This window comes from Stomoxys calcitrans, chromosome 3 (genome assembly GCF_963082655.1).
Source record: "Stomoxys calcitrans chromosome 3, idStoCalc2.1, whole genome shotgun sequence".
In the NCBI taxonomy this organism is placed as follows: Eukaryota; Metazoa; Arthropoda; class Insecta; order Diptera; family Muscidae; genus Stomoxys; species Stomoxys calcitrans.
Genome location: NC_081554.1, coordinates 120,883,283 through 120,904,529, shown reverse-complemented (window position 1 = coordinate 120,904,529; position 21,247 = coordinate 120,883,283). Strand labels below are relative to the sequence as shown.

Here is a 21,247-nt window from a genome sequence, read left to right as displayed (position 1 = left end):
GGTGAGGTGTAACTGGTGCATGGAGTGGGTACATTTCCGACCTTGCTCTGGCCTCACTTCACTACGGGAGTATAGTCATACTGGCTTTGTCGCAAGGTACTGTGTGAACATAGCCAGCAGTGGGTCACAAGCGTCGCCGTCGTCGCCTTCTGCGTCCTCGTCGTCGGACTATGTGATCCCCCCGACATCTCCTGTACGGCAATTTATGCAACAGCATCCCAGCCCAAATATTGCCAGGCCAGTGCCGGAAAGTGTATCGTTTTTGCAGTTAAACTGCAACGGACTTCGTGGCAAGATCGATGAGATTGTGGATTTCATGAATCGGAAGAGCATATTGGTCGCAGCGATCTAGGAGACAAAGCTGACCAACACCTGCAGCGTACACAGTTGTCACGGTTACAATGTGCTACGTAAAGTCCGGCCCAATTTCCCGGCGCAAGCAGTGGTACTTGCAGACGAGCGTAATGGAATTCGTGCTATGGACCTCGCTAACCCCAGAATCAGCGAGCTGAATCTGGAAATAATCAGGGTAGTCAACGAACATAAGCGGATTTTGTGGCTGGAACACTTGGAGCAATGTAACTTAGGCACCAGTGTAGGCAAACTGTGGGCTACTGTTAAGGCACTCTCGAACCACGGTAGACGGGATGAAAGAAGGACCTCAGTCACTTTTGGCGAAATAACCGTGACTGATCCGAAGAGATGCGCCAGGTTGTTCAAGCGTCAATTTATTGTGCATCCCGAGAGAGACAGGGCAAGGAGGAGAACCATTCGCCGTATTCGTGGTCTCCGAGCCGATGAAAAGCCATCACAATTTACCGTGGGCGAAGTTAAATACGAATGTCATCCGTGGCCCCAAATCTTCTAAGGCGTTGGGCCCCTACGGAATCTCTACATTGATGTTGAAGAATCTGGATTGACCTGGAGTTGAGCACCTTATCACTGTCCTCAACCTGTCATTGAACACTCTTATAGTTCCCGAAGGCTGGAAAGTGGGCAGAGTGATCCCGCTACTGAAGCCTGGAAAAGACCCGAGTTTGGGGGAGTCGTACAGACCGATCTCCCTTCTCTCACCAGTGGTAAAGACGCTTGAGGCATTACTCCTCCCGAGCCTCGTAGGAGAATTTCCATTCGCCGAGCATCAACATGGATTTCAGAGACTGCACAGCACAACAACAGCTTTGCATGCCATCACCGAACACATTTGCCGTGGCTTCAATCAGCCCAGGCCATGTGATAGGACGGTCCTCGTGGCACTGGACCTATCGAAGGCATTCGACACGGTCAGCCATGCCAAGTTATTTGAGGACATCGCCAACACGCCCCTCCAGCCAGTCCTGAAACGATGGGTCGCCAGTCATTTGAGGAATTTAGGGATAAGAAGTCGAAACACCGTAGAGTGAAACAGGGAGTTCCCCAAGGTGGGGTGATATCTCCGGCACTGTTTAGCCTCTATCTATCCTCCATCCCACCTCCTCCAGACGGCATAGAGATCGTATCATATGCGGACGATTGTACGATCATGGCATCAGGCCCCCCACCCATTGATGGCATCTGCGATAGGTTGAACGTCTACCTCAACGAGCTTGCCTCATATTTCGCTGCAAGAATCCTAAAGATATCCGCCACCAAATCTTCAGCTACATTGTTCACTACAAATACGCGTGACGTGAATACTGAGCTGACTGTGATGGTCGATGGAGAAATGATTCCGACCTTCAAGTGTCCCAAAATACTTGGCGTCACATTTGACAGCTCTTAAACATTATCCTTACAAGGTCCTCCAGTCACTTGCTGGCAGCACTTGGGGTGCAGACAAAGAAACCTTGTTGACCACGTATAAAGCAATTGGCCGGTCTGTGGTAAGTTATGCAGCGCCAGTGTGGTCTCGTCAACTTTGTGAAAGGCAGTGGAATAATATTCAGATCTGTCAGAATGCCGCCCTCCGAACTGCGACGGGCTGTCTCCTCAGTTCTCATGTGGACCACCTCCATCAGGAGACAAAGATCCTACCAGTGCAAAGACATAACTACATGCTGTGCAGGCAATAACTTTTGGGCTGTTATCGCAGAAACCATCCAAATCACCATCTTGTGGATAGATATCCACCGCCCAGAAGCCTTAAGGCAGATCTACACGATCTAGAGCGTGAGGTTCAGCGCTACAAGAGAGAACCTCTAGATCAAGCGGGTCTAAACAACATTCATGCAGACACGGTAACATATGCGGTAATTGGCTACCGGGTGAATGTAGTCCTTGGAGAACGACCGCCATCCATTGCGCCCAAAGAGAAATCGGCCTCCCCCGGCAAACCAGAGTAGTTATGGCTCAATTACGTTCCGGCAGATGCAGATTGATGCCGACGTGCAAGATGTATGTGCCGATTGTAACCAGGGACCGCACGATACACATCACCTGTTTAACTGCCCGGCCAGACCCACTCGACTCAGACCCAGATCCCTGTGGACGCACCCCATCTTAGTCGCGGAGTTCCTGGGTCTTGACACTAAACTGCTACATAAACTGCTACAACAACAACCCTGGTAGTGTACAGAAAACAGCGGAGTGCAACATTTTCTCGCACTATCTGCTTTGGTTGTGTGTTTGCATTATTGTTAAAGGCGCTAATAATAATAATAATATATCATACGTTTGTGAAAACAATTTAATTTGGGGTTGCGTTCATACGACTGACAAAAACAGCTGATTATACCCTACACCACCACTTTGTTACATGGTGTTATAAGTTTGTGCATTTATTTGCAACGCTAAGAAGCAGAAGAGCTAGACCCATTGATAAGTATACCGATCGCCCAAAGTCGAATGCTATTGATTTTTTCAAAAATCGGTTCAGATTTTGGTATAGCTCCAATATATATGTATCGCCCAATTTGCACATAAATGGCCGCAGTATCTACAATTTTCAAACGACCTGCACAAATATGGGGCGGAATGTTTTGTTACTGATCTCAACATATCTGCAAAATTTCATAAAATCAGTTTTGATTTACATATAGCTCCCATACATATGTATCGCCCGATTTGCACTTAAATGGCCGTAGTAGCTACAATTTTCAAACAGATCTGCACAAATTTGGCACGAACTTTTTTGTTACTGACTTTAACATAACTGCAAGATTTCATGAAATCAGTTCAGATGTAGATGTAGCTCCTATATATATGTATCGCCCGATTTGCACTTAAATGGCCGTAGTAGCTACAATTTTCAAACGATGTGCAAAAAATTTGCACAGTTTTGTTACGGATCTTAACATATCAGGAAGATTTTATTCAAATCGGTTTAGATTTGGATATAGCTCCTATATATTGGGTTGCCCAAAAAGTAATTGCGGTTTTTTTTAAAAGAGTAAATACATTTTTAATAAAACTTAGAATGAACTTTAATCAAATATACTTTTTTTACACTTTTTTTCTAAAGCAAGCTAAAAGTAACAGCTGATAACTGACAGAAGAAAGAATGCAATTACAGAGTCACAAGCTATATGAAAAATCCGCAATTACTTTTTGGGCAACCCAATATATATATATATAAATATAATATATATATATATATATATATATATATATATATATATATATATATATATATATATATATATATATATATATATATATATATATATATATATATATATATATATATATATATATATATATATATATATATATATATATATATATATATATATATATATATATATATATATATATATATATATATATATATATATATATATATATATATATATATATATATATATATATATATATATATATATATATATGTGCTACATTTAACATGTCATAAGACACCTACTTACCGTGTAATAGAGCTTTAAGAACCATACCACAAATACACAACGAAAATGGCGCGAACTGGTAACATATTTAAAATCAGAGTTGCACTAATCACTGATTTTGGGAGATAGTCCACTCAATGTTTTGCTGTTGGCTACTGCTCCTACCTGTAAATGCATATTTCTTGACTTCACCTTACTTATAAGTGCATCCATGATTGAAGGCATGGGAAAAAATTTAAGGTGGTCTCATTTGTACAACAAACATAAATCATATGGTGCAATCCCCCATTTTGTCATCAAGGTGATCGACGTTTTGCTAACACTATGAATTGTGTGTGTGCATATATGTGTGCGTATTTTAGCAGAGAATATGCGAGAAAGCAGATAACAACAAAGAGAATGAAAACAAAAATCAGACATCTTAATACTGTCAAACATGGCCGGCAGTTAACAGCTGCTCGCGTGAGACCACCTTATTAAATCCGTCTTGGGTTCAAGGTCGGCTCACTTGCCCAACAACAACGAATTCAACGATACAACCATGTGGTGATGGTGGCGCAAATTCCCATAGGCTGTCAAATGTTTGGACACTTCCAAATTGACATTATAGTTTTTATTTGCATTATCAAGTGTAACAACCATAACATCAAAAGATTTATGATTAAAAACGTGCAAATTATAAGTCAAAACAATTCAAATGTGAAAAAATAAAAAAAAAGTGAAAAAAAATTTAAATTCAGAGCAAGCATTTGGATTTGGAAACAATTCTGGGTTGGACAATTCCATCGGGTGTGCAAGTGAGCCAACCTTCTTAATTCAACCATGAGTGCATCCTGCATAGCACAGATATTACTACAACGGCGTTGTATGCATTGCTTGGGGCGTCGTGCCGATGGAAAAGGAAGATTTGGCTTCGTGTTCTGATCGTCAACTATCAATATTTTGCACGAATTTTAGATTTAGAATAAAATGAACACTTAGGGTTTTATAAAAATAAGAAATATTTCTACTCAATAAATCCTCAAGAATCGAAAATGAATTGCTTTTTGCATTATCATAACAACAGAAGTGCAAGAGAAAAAATTGATAAGTAAAACTAACCGTGAACTGCCCTATCGTCATAGAACAAAAGCCATAGTTTGATCAGTGGCAACAAATTAAATAGTTGAAAAAATAAAAGTAGAAGCCTCTTTACCTAGGAAATAAGTGAAGCAACGAACACTTTGAAAGGAACAACCAAACGGAATGTGTCAAAATTATTCACTTAGGAGATTTTGTGAGGAGTGGCGAATTTGGATTCGGCCTTTGCTTATCGTGAGCTACGGGATATTTGCGATAATTGTGGTGCCATTGCTCATTATCAACTCGTTAAAAGATGGCTTTTCTCGAAGAGATCAATTGATATTAATTGGTGGTTTATTCGTTCTGTCCGCAGTTCCCGTTAGTATTTGGCACATTATTCAGCATGTAATTCATTTTACCAAACCGATTTTGCAAAAACATATCATACGTATATTATGGATGGTGCCTATATATGCACTAAATGCGGTAAGCAGTAAAACTAATGAAATAGCACATCAACCAAAGAGTACAAATGATTTCTTTGTTTATTTTAGTGGATCGGATTATTCTTTCCTAAACATTCTATTTATGTGGATTCCTTACGCGAATGCTATGAAGCATATGTTATTTATAACTTTATGGTTTATTTGCTCAACTATTTAAACTTGGGCATGGATTTGGAGGCAACAATGGAATACAAACCACAAGTGCATCATTTTTTTCCTTTATGCTGCCTCCGCCCTTGGGTTATGGGTCGAGAATTTATACATAACTGCAAACATGGAATATTACAATATACGGTCGTCCGTCCCATAACAACGTTTATTTCTGTGTAAGTTTCAATGCAATGTACTATACAACTTTGTTTATTTATTTAGCCAATAATACAAAAGCATCGTGGCCAAGATACAGAATTAAGCCGATTTTTTTATGACATGTAACAGATTTCTTTGCTGAAGTTATTTTGTATACACTTTTTTGGATGTCGAACGATTACTCAAGGTCCGCCGCTACTTTGATAAAAGGATTTATGATCCAAAATTTGTTTGTTCTAAAAACATTTTACCTTTATTTAGTAACACATAAAGAAGAGTGCTTTGTTCTTCTTTATGAATAGTTATAAACAACCTGAAGAAATTTTTTTAATTTTTTTACTGTTCAGGCGTCATTCCGAGCATACGGCCTGGATCGTCTACATAGTGCCCAACATCTATAAGCCATCTCGGTACGCTCGCGAATGGGACACAGTGTCGGACATAAAAATCGTTTTGTTGAGGAGACGTGACCCTTCAAATTGGTCTGCCTTCGTCTTCCTCATCTTCCTTTTCTCTGGGTAAGCCTAGTCGTATGCTATCTCTACATAGCTGATTCGAATCATTGTCCTTTAGAAGTAACAACATCGTCGGGTTCAAATTCCTCCTCCGCCAGGATCCGTAAAAGGTTTTGTTTTTGTAGCAGTGTGTTGTACACTGAGGCGGCAACCCTTGCCGATGAAGGACTTCATTGGGTCAATCCGGTACGTACAACCGGCTGCCATGGGCTTGCGTAAAAGGTTGTTTGTGGTCTTGGCTGTTGTTGTTGTTGTTTTTGTAGCAGTGTGTTGTACACTGACGCGGCAGCCCTTGCTGATGAAGGACACCATCGGGTCAATCCGTTACGTACAACCATTTAAGTGGCGATAAAATGCTTCATTGTGGCGTGTCCAATGCTATTTTCTCCCATATCTATATGCCACTTTATCCACCTGTCCCTTAGCATGTGGTTTATTCAGTGTCTTAGGAACTGGACCTCTCGATACTGCTCTAAGGATTACAAGCGTTTCCTTTGTTGTTAATGTAGTTGTGGTCGTGTGTTGTGTTCTATCATTCGTCTGCTTGGTTCTGTTGAATATCCAGACCCAGGAACCCTGTGACTAAGGTGGGGTGTATCCAGAAGCATCTGGGTCTGAGTCGAACAGGCTTGGCTGGACAGTTAAACAGGTGATGGTTGGTTCTAGGTCACAATCGAGACGCACATCCTGCACGTTGACATGAATTCTTGCTATACATCCTTGAGTTTCGGCCTTCACATTTTTAAAAGCACTCCACGATGTCAATGCATACCACTCCTGCGTGTATCTTGACATTGAAGGATTCTTCTATTTTATGCACAACCTTGTGCGGAAAGGTTTCTACTGATATTTCTTGGCATAGGCCTGTTGCTTTCATTTGAGCAATTCGCTAGATATTCTACTGCTTACCATTGCATCCATAATACGTTCCATGGTTTCGAGTAGAAAGGACGTAAGGCTTATATGTCTGTAGACCTTTGGTGACGTTTAACTTCACTTGCCGGGCTTGGGTGCATATACACCGTGGCAAGGGTGATATTTAATCCTTGCCTCGGAGTATATGCAAGTCCTAGGAGCGCTGTGAATAATGTGGCCAGATAAGGCGCTAGGTAGTCTGCCACCTTGTGTAGTAACGCCGAAAATATAACACCAGGTCCGGATGACTTAAATAGTTTGAAGCTATTCAAGGCTTCATTTACCATAAACTCATCAAATTCATTGCTCTAAGAATCTTGTGTCTTCGTTAGTCCCATCATATCCTATGGAAAATGCGTTTTTATCAAAAACCACAACATGGCCTTTGCTGTCTCTGATATCACTCCAGGGTCATCATCTAGTTGGGATAGGAGTTTATGGCAGAACCTTCTTCCGAAGAAAAGCTTTCATAAGGCGCGTTTTAACGCTCTGCTGAAAGCGAAAAGCGGGATTGCAGCCGTTGTACGGTATTGCAATGGCTGCAATTGCAGCCGTACAATAGGCTGCAATCCCATGGCAGCCGGTTGTACGTACCGGATTGACCCAATGAAGTCCTTCATCGGCAAGGGCTGCCGCCTCAGTGTACAACACACTGCTACAAAAACTAAACCTTTTACGGATGTTGCGAATCTCCCCCGTCAGCCAAGGTTTTCTTGTGCTGATTTCCTTTTTCGAAGAAGACAAATATCTTAAAAACACCCAACTACTGCAATCCAAAGAATCTTGCCAAGTCGTCCTTGCTATGGACAGAAAATTTATTGGTCTCCATTCGTCTGTAGAACGCCATTCCAATCAATTTGCTACATATTTCCAAATATTATTTCACTTAGATATTTATTTTCTGTTTTTAATCTTTGTTGTTTTTGTTGTGTTGTAGCCACATATGTATGTGGCTCCTGTAGGTGGGCAAGTTCGCTTCGGTCCTAAAGAACGAATCTTTAAAATATATTCTCACTATTATTCCAAGTAATTTGATTCCAAGTAATCTTTAAATTATGTGTTTATTTCTTTTATTGCTTTGCAAGTTAATTTTATTATTCTTAATAAAAACCTACTTTTATCAGGTTATAGGCCCAGGTGCTCCGTTATACAATTTTTTCTCTGTCAATTTAATTTTCTATGAAAATTAAATTAAAAAAAAAAAATGCTTAGTTCATGGATCTAGATTTCCGGGAGGTACTTTGTTGCAAGGGAGAGAAATCCTTCGCGGATCTGAAAATATAATTCTTGGGCATTTTCAACCAAAATGATGCCTATAAAGGAGCGAAGGTAGGCTGTGAAAGAACGTGGTGCGGGTGATCCGCGGGTATACGAAGATTTATCAGAACAAGCTCTTGCAACTTTATGCCTAAATATCGATCGAAGCATCTACGGTTTGGTACAAAATGCAAAAACCGCAAAAGAAGCTTGGGATTATTTACAAAACACTTTCGAAGACAGTGGTTCAACCAGGGAGATTGGCTTATTAAAGCTGGTAATATGTTAAATTATATTGACATGTAATCAATTAGACGAGGTTGGTTTCAAGGTAGACGATCCATGGCAGTGCAGTTTGTTGCTCAAAAGATTACCTAAGAAATATGATCCGATGTTATTGGGAATGGAGTCATCTGGAGTGATTTTGACAGCAGATGTGGTTAAGGCAAAAATCATTGAGGAATACAAGGTAATTGGGGATTCAAAATGGACTGAAAGTGATGGAGCGTTCTTCAGCAAACAAAATGGGATAAGAAAGTTAGTTGATAAATCTTAGGTGGAGTGTTCTCAATGCAAGATGCTTGGTCATTATGCATATGAATGCCAAAAGAAGAGAGAGAAGTCAAATAAACAACAAAAAGGAATTGCTGCCTTCTTTGTTACTAATGCTTCACAAACTAAAGAATTGAGTGGAAATGATTGGTATTTTGATTCCAACACAACTACCCATTTTTGTAGAAACAAGGACATTCTTCGAAATCCACAAAACTTAGCGTTTATTGTGGCCAACAATGCTAAAGTAGCTCAACAATGCTCTAGAAGCTGATTGTTTGGAAAAAAACGTGGGATATAAAGATTAACCATGGCTATTAATTTACATTCGGTAAGCAAAGTTTGCCAAAAGGGGTTTGAAGTCGTTTTTAGTAAGGATGAATAGAAAGTATTAATTTCAAGAACGGCGTAGTTGGTATTGAGGAAGGAGATCTTTATAAATTGTCGGAAACCCAGAAAGGTTCAGGGAATCTGGTTCAAAACAAAGAGTATGGCATCGTCGTTTGGGACAACTTGCAGTCAGTGATGAACAGGGTAAAGAAAATGGTGACTGAAATAGATATCCAAGCTCAGAAACCAGAATTTATACCATGTGTAGAAGGAAAACATTATTTTAACATGCTTTTTAGGCATGTATTTTTGTCGGATACTGTGGAACTTCGAATGCTTACAGAATATATAGCAAACCAAGAAAAAAATTTTTGTCAGTCGTGATGTAATTTTTTTTTAAACGTAGGCAAAATGCGAGCCAAATCAAAATTGGAAGACATATCAAAAATTAATAAATAATTCAAAGCGATATTAAAGAAAGCGAGGGAGGAAATGACACTGAAAATTGTTTGGTAGAAGAACATATGCTGGATGAGACAGTCTACAGTGGTACAGAGATAACGTTCAATGATGAAACTGAACAGTTTGTGCTCCCTACACAACCAGTAAGATTAAATCGGTATTAAGAAGCAGTGCAAGGGAGCACAAAATTCCAGGGAAGTATAATGATTATATAATGAATTGTAAAATTATCTCTGAAAATGACTCCCAACCTGAACAGGCCCATCTCGCAACGGATGACGAGCCAATTTTACACAGTGAAATTCTTACACGAAGTGATGGTAACAAATGGATAGAAGTCATGCAAGTGGAATATGATACCCAAATGGAAAACCAAACCTGGGAATTGGTAGATTTGCCGAAAAACTGAAAACCTCTACAATGCAAGTGGGTTTACAAGATTAAGAAGAATTCAAAGGGATCTCTGGAGCGATATAAAGCGCGCTTAGTCATAAAAGGATTTTCTCGAGTACAAGGTGTAGATTATGACGATACAAATCCGCCTGTAATGCGATATGCCACAATTCGATATATGCTGTCGATGGCTGCCAAAATGGGGCTTATGATAGATCAACTGGATGTGATCTCGTCTTTCCTGCAAGGTGATCTAAGAAAAGAAGAAATTTATATGGCACAGTCGAAAGGTTTTGTCGATCACAATTCACCCAAAAGTTGCCGTTTGAAAAAAGGCACTTTATGGACTTAGGAAAGCTAGTAGAATTTGGAATAAAACGCTGGACACATTGGATTACAGCTATCATCATATAATTCCTGTGTATATTTCAAAGTGGTAAAAGGATCGATTTTGATCATTGGGTGGATAAGCTGAAGAAACAGCTTATGACAAGATTTAAAACGAATGATCTTGGTGAAGCTGGCAAAATTCTTGAAATGCGAGTATCCAATAACGTGGCTAAAATAGCAAACTTATATTGATCCTTTGTTGCAGCGTTTTAATGTAGTCGATTGCAATGTGGTCACTAATCCTACCGATCCAAAGCTATCAAAGGATATGTGTCCTCAAATAGAGGACGATAAGAATTGCATGAAAAATATTCCATTCCCTTCCATGATTAGCCAAATTTGTGAGAACCCAAGGAAAGCCCATTGGATGGCGGCGAAAAGAATTCTGCGATATCTTAAAGGAACGAAAGCAATGAAACTTACTTATTTAAAAGATGCAAATGAAAGATTCATCAGATTTAGTGATGCTGATTGGGAAAACGATTTAGACTCGTCGATCAATAACAGGATATATTTTTAAACAATCAGGAGGTGCGGTTTCGTGGAGCTGTCGCAAGCAGCCTACTGTTGCATTGTCCACTATGGAAGCAGTATACAGGGCTTTATCGTCTGCTACACAAGAAGCTTTGTTGTGGCGTGGATTACGGTCAGAGTTGCATAAAAAAGAGAACACAATTCCAACTTAATGTGATAATCTCAGTGCAGAGCTTTTAGCGAAAAGGAACATGGGATATTTACCTCGTAGAAAACACATTGACATCCGATATCACTTTGTGCGAGAATAGCTTGAAGAAAGTGCCATTGGCCTACACCATGTCGGAACGCAGAAGCAGGTTGCTGATGTTCTCACCAAGGCTCTCCCAAAGATTAAAAAGGCGGAAACAAAGAAGGTTCTCGGAATGCAATAATTCTCGAATACGGGAGAATATTGAAATCAAATAATTTTTGAATTATGTGTTTGTTTTTTTTTTATTACTTTGCAGGTTATTTTTATTCTTAATAAAAACCTACTCTTATCAGTATTTTATTTATTTGTTCAATTTCGTGTGGATTAAGCTAGGACATTTATTAAATTAAAATAAAACTACTAATTTGTGTTAGATCCTTAAATTTCAAAGTAAAATAATGCAGGTCTTCGGTTGATTTCATGTGTAAGCATGGAGTAATTGGTAAAAATATAATATAAAATATTTCAATCTCCCTTATTCGGGTTGACAATGGCGTTGTCGAATGTCGAATTTTTCACAAAATGGTATTATGGTAGTCGACGAAAATTCGTTTGTATTTTTGGTATCACATCAGTCGAATTCAACTACCAAATTTGACGAAAACGATCGATTGAGGTAATTGCATTCTAAACTATTGTACATCACGCTTTTTTCTCGAAAGAGAATGGAATCTACTTTTATATTACTTTTGTTATTTACCACTATATTTTTTTTATCATCATTTATCAATCTGTCAAAGGCGAATAAGTTACAGAATACATTTAAATGTGAAATTCGCCTTCGAGTACAACTGCTGTCGATTTTCGCCTTCGACAACGGGAATAAGGGTGTATTTTCTTGGTTTTGTTTTTCAAATATAAATTTAAGTTAGTTTTTTTAAATTGAATTTATACAAAAAAATAAACAAATGTATGCACGTAAATTACTAATTAGTAGGATTCGGAATTCTATGCACTATGCGCATATACATGCCGTAAAAATATGCTCAAAGTATGCACTTTAAGCAGAAAAAGGCTGGAAATGTTTGTTTTATTTATTACTTCTCACTGAGACTTTCCACTCGATACCGCTGATTGTCCGCGACTGCCGATGCAGCTACTCCGTATGTAGCATTCAACTCGCAGCTAAGCTTCCCATGACAGCAATGAACACCACACAGATCGTACCTCATGTTTCAGCTGTATAATTGTTGTTTCAAAACGTAGTGTAATCAGCGACTGTTACCAAACACTCCATCCTCTGCCGAACGTTTTTTAGCTCAATTTGTTTTGAAATATGCACTAAAAACAATTGGATGACTTTTTGCGGAAGGGCGAGGAGCGTTCATCTATGAAACAGACTTTTGCGGACCTGATGCCCGAATTTAAGCATCAAAATTTCATCTTGCATTCAAATCAGACATCGTTGACTGCAACGGTTTATCCGCAACGTTGAGTCATGTACGAAACTAACATTCTTCACAAAAAGCTAAGCCGACCTGACATTGTTATTAACGAATCTTTTGGAGGATGTGACAAACCTGGCAGCTGCATACAAAATTACAGTCACCCGCTATGATATCAATAATGCTTTTCATATCAACATTGGAAAGGCCATACTTGTCAAATTCAATTGCGTCTAGCTAGCTGACCCGGGCCCGCTCCGCTGCGCCTTCTTTTACTTTATATGGAACATAATTTTCCTTGGAATATTTATTTTCGACAATTAAAGACTTTTTGGTGAAATACCATACTACGAAAATAGTATATCGCTTGACAAACAGTTGAACAATATAAGTGCCTCTATCTGAATCCCATATGATCTTTATTGGTCGACGAATTTAAGTTTCGATGTAAAATACTTTATTTCAGCCCGATATTCTCATGATATCTGATTTAGGGGTTATTGGTCCCGAAAGTGGGTATCAATTCATGCTCTACCTCCCTATACCTTTCATTTAAGCTTCACATTGACATGGTCGATAAATATGCCCAATTTAGGGATTTTTTTGGGATTGGGGTGGTCCCCCAAAGACTAAGCCCGGAAAATATATCAGCAACGTGCTCTATACTCATTTCTATATATAATTTATTTGAGCCCCATATTGCCATTGGCCTCAAAATTGGATTCAAATTCCTATTTGGGGGTTGTTATGGTGGTGGGACGACCCCTAGACAGTTGGTCCCGAATGTTGATATCAGATACGTGGTCTACTCCCAAATATCTTTAATTTGAGTCCCATATTTCCATATTCGGCAAACATGACCGGCTTGGGGGATGGGCGGTCACTCAGTGAGTTGGCCTTGAAAATACATATCGGATTCGTGTTCTACTCTAAAAACCCTCTTATTTAAGCCTCATATTGCAATTGTCAGCAAATACTTCCTATTTGGGTCGTGTTGTGGGGGTGGGGTGGCCCGAGTATTGATATCAGATTCGTGTTTAATTCCCAAAGACCTTTCATTTGAGCCCCATATTGCTATGGTCGTAAATTTGTCCCCATGGTGAGAGGCGGCCCCCAAACACTTGGTTCCATATTTGGATATCAGATTCGTTTTCTACACTCAAATACCTTTTGTTTAAGCCCCATATTCCCATGGTCAGTAAATAAGTCCTGTGTCGGGGATGTTTTGGGAAACGGGGTGGACCCCCTGAAACGTGGTCCCACATTTGGATATTAGATTCGTATTCTACTCGCAAATACCTTTCATTTGAGTCCCATATTGCCATGGTCGGTAAATATGACCGATATAGGGGTGTGGTCCCCCTAACACTTGGTCCGACAATTGGATATCAGAAACGTTTTCTTATCCTAAATACCTTTCATTTGAGTCCCTTATTGTCGTGATTGGTCAAAATAAATGATTGGTAGGTTTTAGGGTGGGGCGGCCCCCCTAGGTACCCCATCCGAAATTTGGATACCAAATTTTTATTTTGAGGGTACTATATGAGAGCACACATAATTTCGATTAAAGCGCACCACCCATCTCCGAGATCTGGCGTTTCTGAAAATTAGGGTAAGGGGGATGGTCCGCCCCCCTTCAGATATCAAAAAATTTAGTGGCCTATTTTCACCACGGGATCATTATGCACCATCTGTGAAAATTTCAAGAAAATCGGTTCAGCCGTTTCTGAGTCTATAAGAATCACACAAACAAACAAACCTACAATCAAACACAGGAGATCTTCACAACATAGTGTTTTTAAATGACCACTTTTCCCCTGCAGCCAACAAACTAAATACTTTATGCATGAAACTACGTGAAAAGATGACAATTACCATTTTAGTGTAAGTTTAAGATTAAAAATGCAAGTAAGCCGATTGCTGTGATGACTTTAGCTGATGGTAGTGAGGTGAAGTATTATGTCCTGGATTGCGATAAATTACTTAATTTCTCTTCATGATTGATTTTCTTGTCCTATACCACATTTTCATTTTTGAACCAATTTATGTGTACAATATGATGCCTTTTGATCTAATTTTTTAGTTAACCAGCTGATAGAACTGGTATGTATGATACATATGAATTTTTATAATATTTTTATGCTATTTTATAGCATTGATAGTCTTTATGAAAATTGCTCTTGGTTTCCCTCAGTGGTATACATCTTTTTTGTTTATCTCTTTATAGTAATGTAGGACCGACAGTAGTGATAATAGTTACATGAAAATGCGCTGATGTCATTTGGTTTGCAATTTAAGATGGCTTCTTAAGAAGCAAATTCTTGAGGCACATTCTTAACTGATTTGTGAAGATCAATACGCCTTCTGCAAGAGCTTCAATACGACATCGCTGCTTTTAGGACTGACTGATGAAGTGAGAGAGGAAGTTATGCTCTTTGGATTTAATCGACCTTTTAAAAGCTTTTAATTCTATTGATCATTGTATTTTGATATCCAAATTAAGGAGCGAATTTAATTTTTCAAAAACAGCATCCAAACTTATTATTTTTTATCTGAGAGTAAGAACCCAATTTGTGGTGGCCAACGTTTTAACGTCATCCATGTTTTCTGGAATTCCCCAAGGATTCTTGGTTTCCTTTTGTTTATTCTGTACGCCAATGACATAAAACAAGCTATTGATATTGTTGCCTGCAAACGTTTTTTCGGTGATGATGTTTTTCTTATGTTTGGTGGTTATCGGTGTTCATCGGGTTTAGTGGAAGCTAGTATTAAAGATTTTCTTGGACAGATACTGCGTTGGACTTCTGTTATCACCTCACAGTTAATACATGCAAGACCAAGGATATTATGTTTGGATCTAATGATCATAACATCTTTGATTTGAATATTGTGATGAATGGTGTTCAAATTGAATATGTGCATCAATTTAAATGTCTTGGCATTATCCTCGATTCGAGACTCACATTTAAACCTCACATTGAATTGGTTTTTTGCAGGGTGTGGAGTTCATTGAGAAGAATTTATGCTTCAAATATCTACTTGCCTACTTCTGTGAGGAAATGTCTTGCTCATACCCTTTTGCAGTCCCAAGTTTTTGAAGTTTTTTCCGGTACTAATTTAGTACACACTACATGTTCTTGTGTTATGACATGTCAAATTTTGCTATTGTTATAGTTGCACATATAGTGTGATACAAATGAAATCACTTTTCAAAATAGCACTCTTATTTTTCGATCAGGGCGGTGCTCTATTCCTTCTGACAAAAACATAAAGAAATCATCTGTTTTTATTGTCCGTTGAATGAAAGCAACCCCAATTTGAATGCTTTTCACAACTTTATAATTTAAACAGCTTTCTCACAACTTTAACAATTTGTAGCCATAAAAAATCAGCTTTTGCTCACATTTTTAGGTTATGCCATACAAAAACAACATACAAGTGTGATAGTAAAAATTATGATTCGTATGTAAATTGGCATTGGATACATAAAAAGTGGCATGTCATAAGACAAGAACATATAGTGTGATGGAGCCTTTACTCTTTTTGAAAGCTTTTTGTTTAGTAGGTCTACCAGAAATCCGCAAATAGTGATTCCACTTATTAGGAATTTTAATTATATGTAGTCGTTGGTAGTTAGTGTAAAAATGTATTTATTTATTTTATTTTTTATTTTATTATTATTTATTTAGTTTTCACGAAGTCTTTTTTTCGAATTTCAACAGTTATCCTAGGTATGGTCCAAATCGGTCTATAACCTAATACAGCCCCCATAAAAACCGATCTCTCTATTATATTTCTTAAGCCTCTAGAATGCCTAATTCTTATCCGATTTGGCTGAAATTTTGTGTAAGATGTTTTGTTATGGCTTCTAACAACTGTGATATGTATGCTTCAAATCGATTCATAACTTAATATAGCTGCCATATATACCAATCTCGGATCTTGACTTCTTGAGCATCTAAGTGCGCAAATATTATCCGATTTGGTAACAAATTTGCACAAAGTCTCTTGTTTCCACTTGTTAAAATTATGCCAAGTATGGTCCAAATCGGTCCATAACCTGATATAGCTCCCATATAAACCGATCATCCGATAATATTTTTGGAGCCATAGAAGGCGCAATTCCTATCCGATTTGGCTGAAATTTTGCACAATGACTTCTATTATGGTATCTAACATCCAAACCAATGAAATATGGTCTGAATCGGTCCATAACCTGATATGGCTGGAATAGCATAGCAATGTTAATCCATTATCCTTCGTATGCCTATATAGAGATACCGAGCAAAGAACTTGCCAAATGCGATCTATGTTGGAAAGTATATGAAATCCGACCCGGCCGAACTTAGCACGCTTTAACCTGTCAAATTCTTAGAATTGTGGAATAAAGATGCAATTGAGTTTGAATAATAAAATAATTTATGAAAAGAAAGAATATTTGTAATGATCTTCTAGGATATTCCAAACAGACTGATTTGAAAAATATTTAAAAGAGTACAAAAGTATAAATTTTCTATTGCTCAAATTCATAACATACTATGATTGAAAAACTACTTCGATACCGCTTTCAATCATATAATCCAATCCAGTTGATAGATTCTTAAAACATAAATTATCTAACGATTTTGTGCAAAGGTCTGCCAATTGATTTGCGATTGATATTGGGTTGATTTCAATTATTCATTTTTGAATTGAATCACGGACAAAGTGATGTTTGATATCAATATGCTTTGCTCGTTTCATTTCAACATTTGAAGCAATGCATATTGATCCATTGTTGTCTTCATTAATAATTGCTGGTTCATTCCTGATAACTTGTAGATCTTGAAGTAGCCCTCTGATCCACACTGTTTCTGAGGCTGCTGAACTGAGAGCAAATCATTCCAAGGAAAAATTAAAATTTTCCACTTTCAGACAGTTCAAATTGTTTCGATAATTATCATTTTAAGTTGTTAACGGAAGTAATATTTGTTACAGCTATTACATTACATTACATTAATAATTGCTGGTTCATTCCTGATAACTTGTTGATCTTGAAGTAGCCCTCTGATCCACACTGCTTCTGAGGCTGCTGAACTGAGAGCAAATCATTCCAAAGAAAAATTAAAATTTTCCACTTTCAGACAGTTCAAATTGTTTCGATAATTATCATTTTAAGTTGTTAACGGAAGTAATATTTGTTACAGCTATTAGTAAAACATCCACATACATTATGATGTACTTATATCGTTTCCTTTTCAAATTTGGTATATAGACAATAGTCATGCTTTGATCTTTGAAATCCAATATTAACCAGGAAATTGCTCAATGTTTCATTCCAACATTTTGGAGCTTGTTTTAGACCATAAAGTGACTTAAGCAATCTGCACGCATTACCTTGAGTTGTTGAAACCCTTATGGAAAATCTACATATATTTCCTCTTGCAAAACACCGTGCTAAAAAGGCAGTCTTAACAACTAGCTGTTCTAGGTATAAATTCTTTTTCATGGCAACTGCTAAAACGGTTCTTTCTGTTGTTAGTTTCGCCACAGGAGCGTAAGTCTGGGTATGATTTACATCATACTTTTGTAAAAATCCCTTGACAACAAGCCTGGCTTTATATCTAACTGGAAGTCCATTTTCATCATACTTTCGTTCGTTCGTTTTCAGAGGTTTTACATTATTAGGTAGATTTTTTGTTATCCATACCTTGTTTTTCTCCATCAATTCTTCTTTTACAGATGACATCTCCCAGAGATGTCGGAAAACGTTGCTGGTAAAGATTCGTATGTAGATTCAGATGTAGCGAAATTGCTTGTAAAATAGTCCAAGAAACGTAAAGGCAATCTTCGTTCTTTGCTGCTTCTTCGCTGACTAGTTTCTTCAACATCAGAATCTTCTTCAGTCGTGTTATTGCCATTAGAATCAAATTCTCCTTCATTATAATTAGATGACTCATTACCATTTTGATTTAAACCTTGATTTAGACTATTGTTAAACTATCAGTAGAAATGAGTAAATTTTCATAATCTTCCCCTTCTTGCTCGTTGCTGGCTATAACAACAACCACACCTTTCTTTGACGGTTCCTTATAGGGAAATAAATTTTCATCAATTTTAATTGATAAGTGTCAATTTTTTTCTTGGTTGGGTCCCACAGCTTATATCCGTTCGAAACATATCCAATCATGACTATTTGCTTGATCTTGGGATCAAGTTTCTTCCTTTTCTGCTTAGAAATCCCAGCGTAGGCTTTACATCCAAATATTCTTAAGGTTACAATATTAGGTTTATAGCCGTACCACATCTCTGCATGGGTCACATTTCCTTCTAAGGATACCGTAGGACTTCTATTAATTGTGTACACTGCGATTATCTTAGCTTCGGTTCTATTGAACCGCTCAGCAACCCCATGTTGCTGAGGAGAATGTGCGATGGTTTCTTCAACCTGAATGCTTTTATTCAGAGGAAAGACCTTAAAATATGACCTTAAAGGATGACTCAATAAAATATGTGGCAATAAAATACAGCAACAGTTAATTTAGCTGCTAAAAGAACGGAAATAAAGAATTGAATTTATTTTGAATGCTGAAGGACTTATAGCAAAATGTTTAAATTTTGCGGTAAGGAATTCCACAGACGCGAAACCCGATTATGCTAAGATCTTTCAAGAATAGTACTTTTGTAACGTTCAATAAGTATGTGGGAGTTTTTGCTTCTAGCTTGAAAGCTGATAATGTTAAACAAATAACAGGGCTTTCCATATTTAATAATGCAGAAGAGATAATAAAGACACCTAACGTTTATGTAACGCCCGAATGAGCACCGAGAAATTCAATGTTGAAACGTTGGTAATCGCTGCGGCACTGATTACCATAGACGTAACGTAAAATTCTATGAAAACAGGATAAGAGCTTGCGGTGGTTACAGGAGTTTGCTCCTGAATAAATTTCTAAGCCATTTAAAATATGTGGAATTATAAGAGAATGCGCTAAGAAACATTTAATATGCACTGGAAGAATTCAATCCCATGGCAGCCGGTTGTACGTACCGGATTGACCCGATGGAATCTTCATCGGCAAGGGCTGCCGCCTCAGTGTACGTGTTCGTCTTTTTTCGTCATGGGAGAGGCACATCCCGGAGTGCCTTCTCCGTATGCTTTTGGTCCGTGCCGGGATTGAAAAGAACCCCGGACCCTGGTTCTGTTCCGTTTGCCAGAACCGCCTTCATCATCGGTCAGTGTCGGTGAGGTGTAACCGGTGCTTGGAGTAGGTACATTTCCGTTCTTGCTCTGGCCTAACTTCGCTACGGGAGTATAGTCATACTGGCTATGTCGCTAGGTGCTGTGCGAACATAGCCAGCAGTGGGTCACAAGCGTCGCCGTCGTCGCCTTCGGCGTCCTCGTCGTCGGACTATGTGACCCCCCCGACCTCTCCCGTACGGCAATTTATGCAAAGACAGCACCCTAGCCCTACTATTGCCAGGCCAGTGTCGGGAAATGTATCGTTCCTGCAGTTAAACTGCAATGGACTGCGAGGCAAGATTGATGAGATTGTAGATTTTATGAGTCGGAAGAGCATATCGGTCGCAGCGATCCAGGAGACAAAGCTGACTAACACCTGCAGCTTGCACAGTTGTCACGGCTACAATGTGCTACGTAAGGATCGCTCAAGGAATGGAGATGGGGGATTGGCCTTCGTTATACACCATTCCGTGCAGTATAGACCTATCTCGCCTGCGCTTGACGCTAGTGACCCATACATGGAATGTATGGGGGTAGCAGTCAGGTCTGGTACTGCCGAGATAGAGATATACAACGTGTATATACCGCCGGTTGGCAGCTGTGCCCCGATTAATGGCCAGGCCTACAGCCCCGACATAAGTGGGTTGCTATCTGGCCATGGTCGTCTGGTTCTGGGGGATTTCAATGCACATCACTCGTCATGGCATTCTCCCCTAGGCAACGACCAGCGTGGCATAGCTTTGGCAGAGCAGATAGATAGCTCCACGTTTTGCACGGTGAATGAGGATGCCCCCACTAGGATTACGAGGAGGTGCAGCAGCTCGCCAGACATCTCAATCGCATCCCCTGATCTCCTGAGTGACGTATCCTGGCAAGCCGTCATCTCTTTGGGGTCAGACCACCTCCCCATAATCCTCACCATCGACCGACCACCCGACTTCATAACCTCTGAGCGCCGAACGTTCATCAACTACAAGAAGGCCAATTGGACTGGCTTCAGAGAGTATACCAATCGCCGCTTCAATGAACTGCCACCCCCCTCTGATGTGCTTGTGGCCGAGAGGAAATTCCGAGACATCATCAACGCAGCAGCCGCTCGCTTTATAACAGCCGGTCGAATACCGCAAGTGCGACCCAATTTCCCGGCGCAAGCAGTGGTACTCGCAGACGAGCGTGATGGGATTCGTGCTATGGACCCCGCTAACCCCAGAATCAGCGAGCTGAATCTGGAAATAAACAGGGTAGTCAACGAACATAAGCGGAATTTGTGGCTGGAACACTTGGAGCAATGTAACTTAGGCACCGGTGCAGGCAAATTGTGGGCCACTGTTAAGTCTCTCTCGAACCCCGGTAGACGGGACGACAGGACCTCAGTCACTTTTGGCGAGTTAACCGTGACTG

General features: G+C 39.1%; 1 protein-coding gene across 2 annotated transcripts in view; it reads left to right on the top strand.

The window, feature by feature from the left end:
• Window positions 1–4,722: 4,722 nt before the first annotated feature.
• The window catches only part of LOC106088741 (transmembrane protein 184C), a 37,426-nt gene continuing 20,901 nt past the window's right edge, over window positions 4,723–21,247 (top strand). Inside the window, exons 1-2 of one of the 2 annotated variants that reach the window (XM_013254404.2) lie at window positions 4,723–5,369; window positions 5,438–5,715. In XM_013254404.2, the coding sequence (XP_013109858.1) occupies window positions 5,067–5,369; window positions 5,438–5,715 (581 nt within the window). In that variant the 5' untranslated portion in view covers window positions 4,723–5,066. The remainder of the gene's footprint in view (window positions 5,370–5,437; window positions 5,716–21,247) is intronic. The other variant, XM_013254403.2, reaches the window with a different exon arrangement.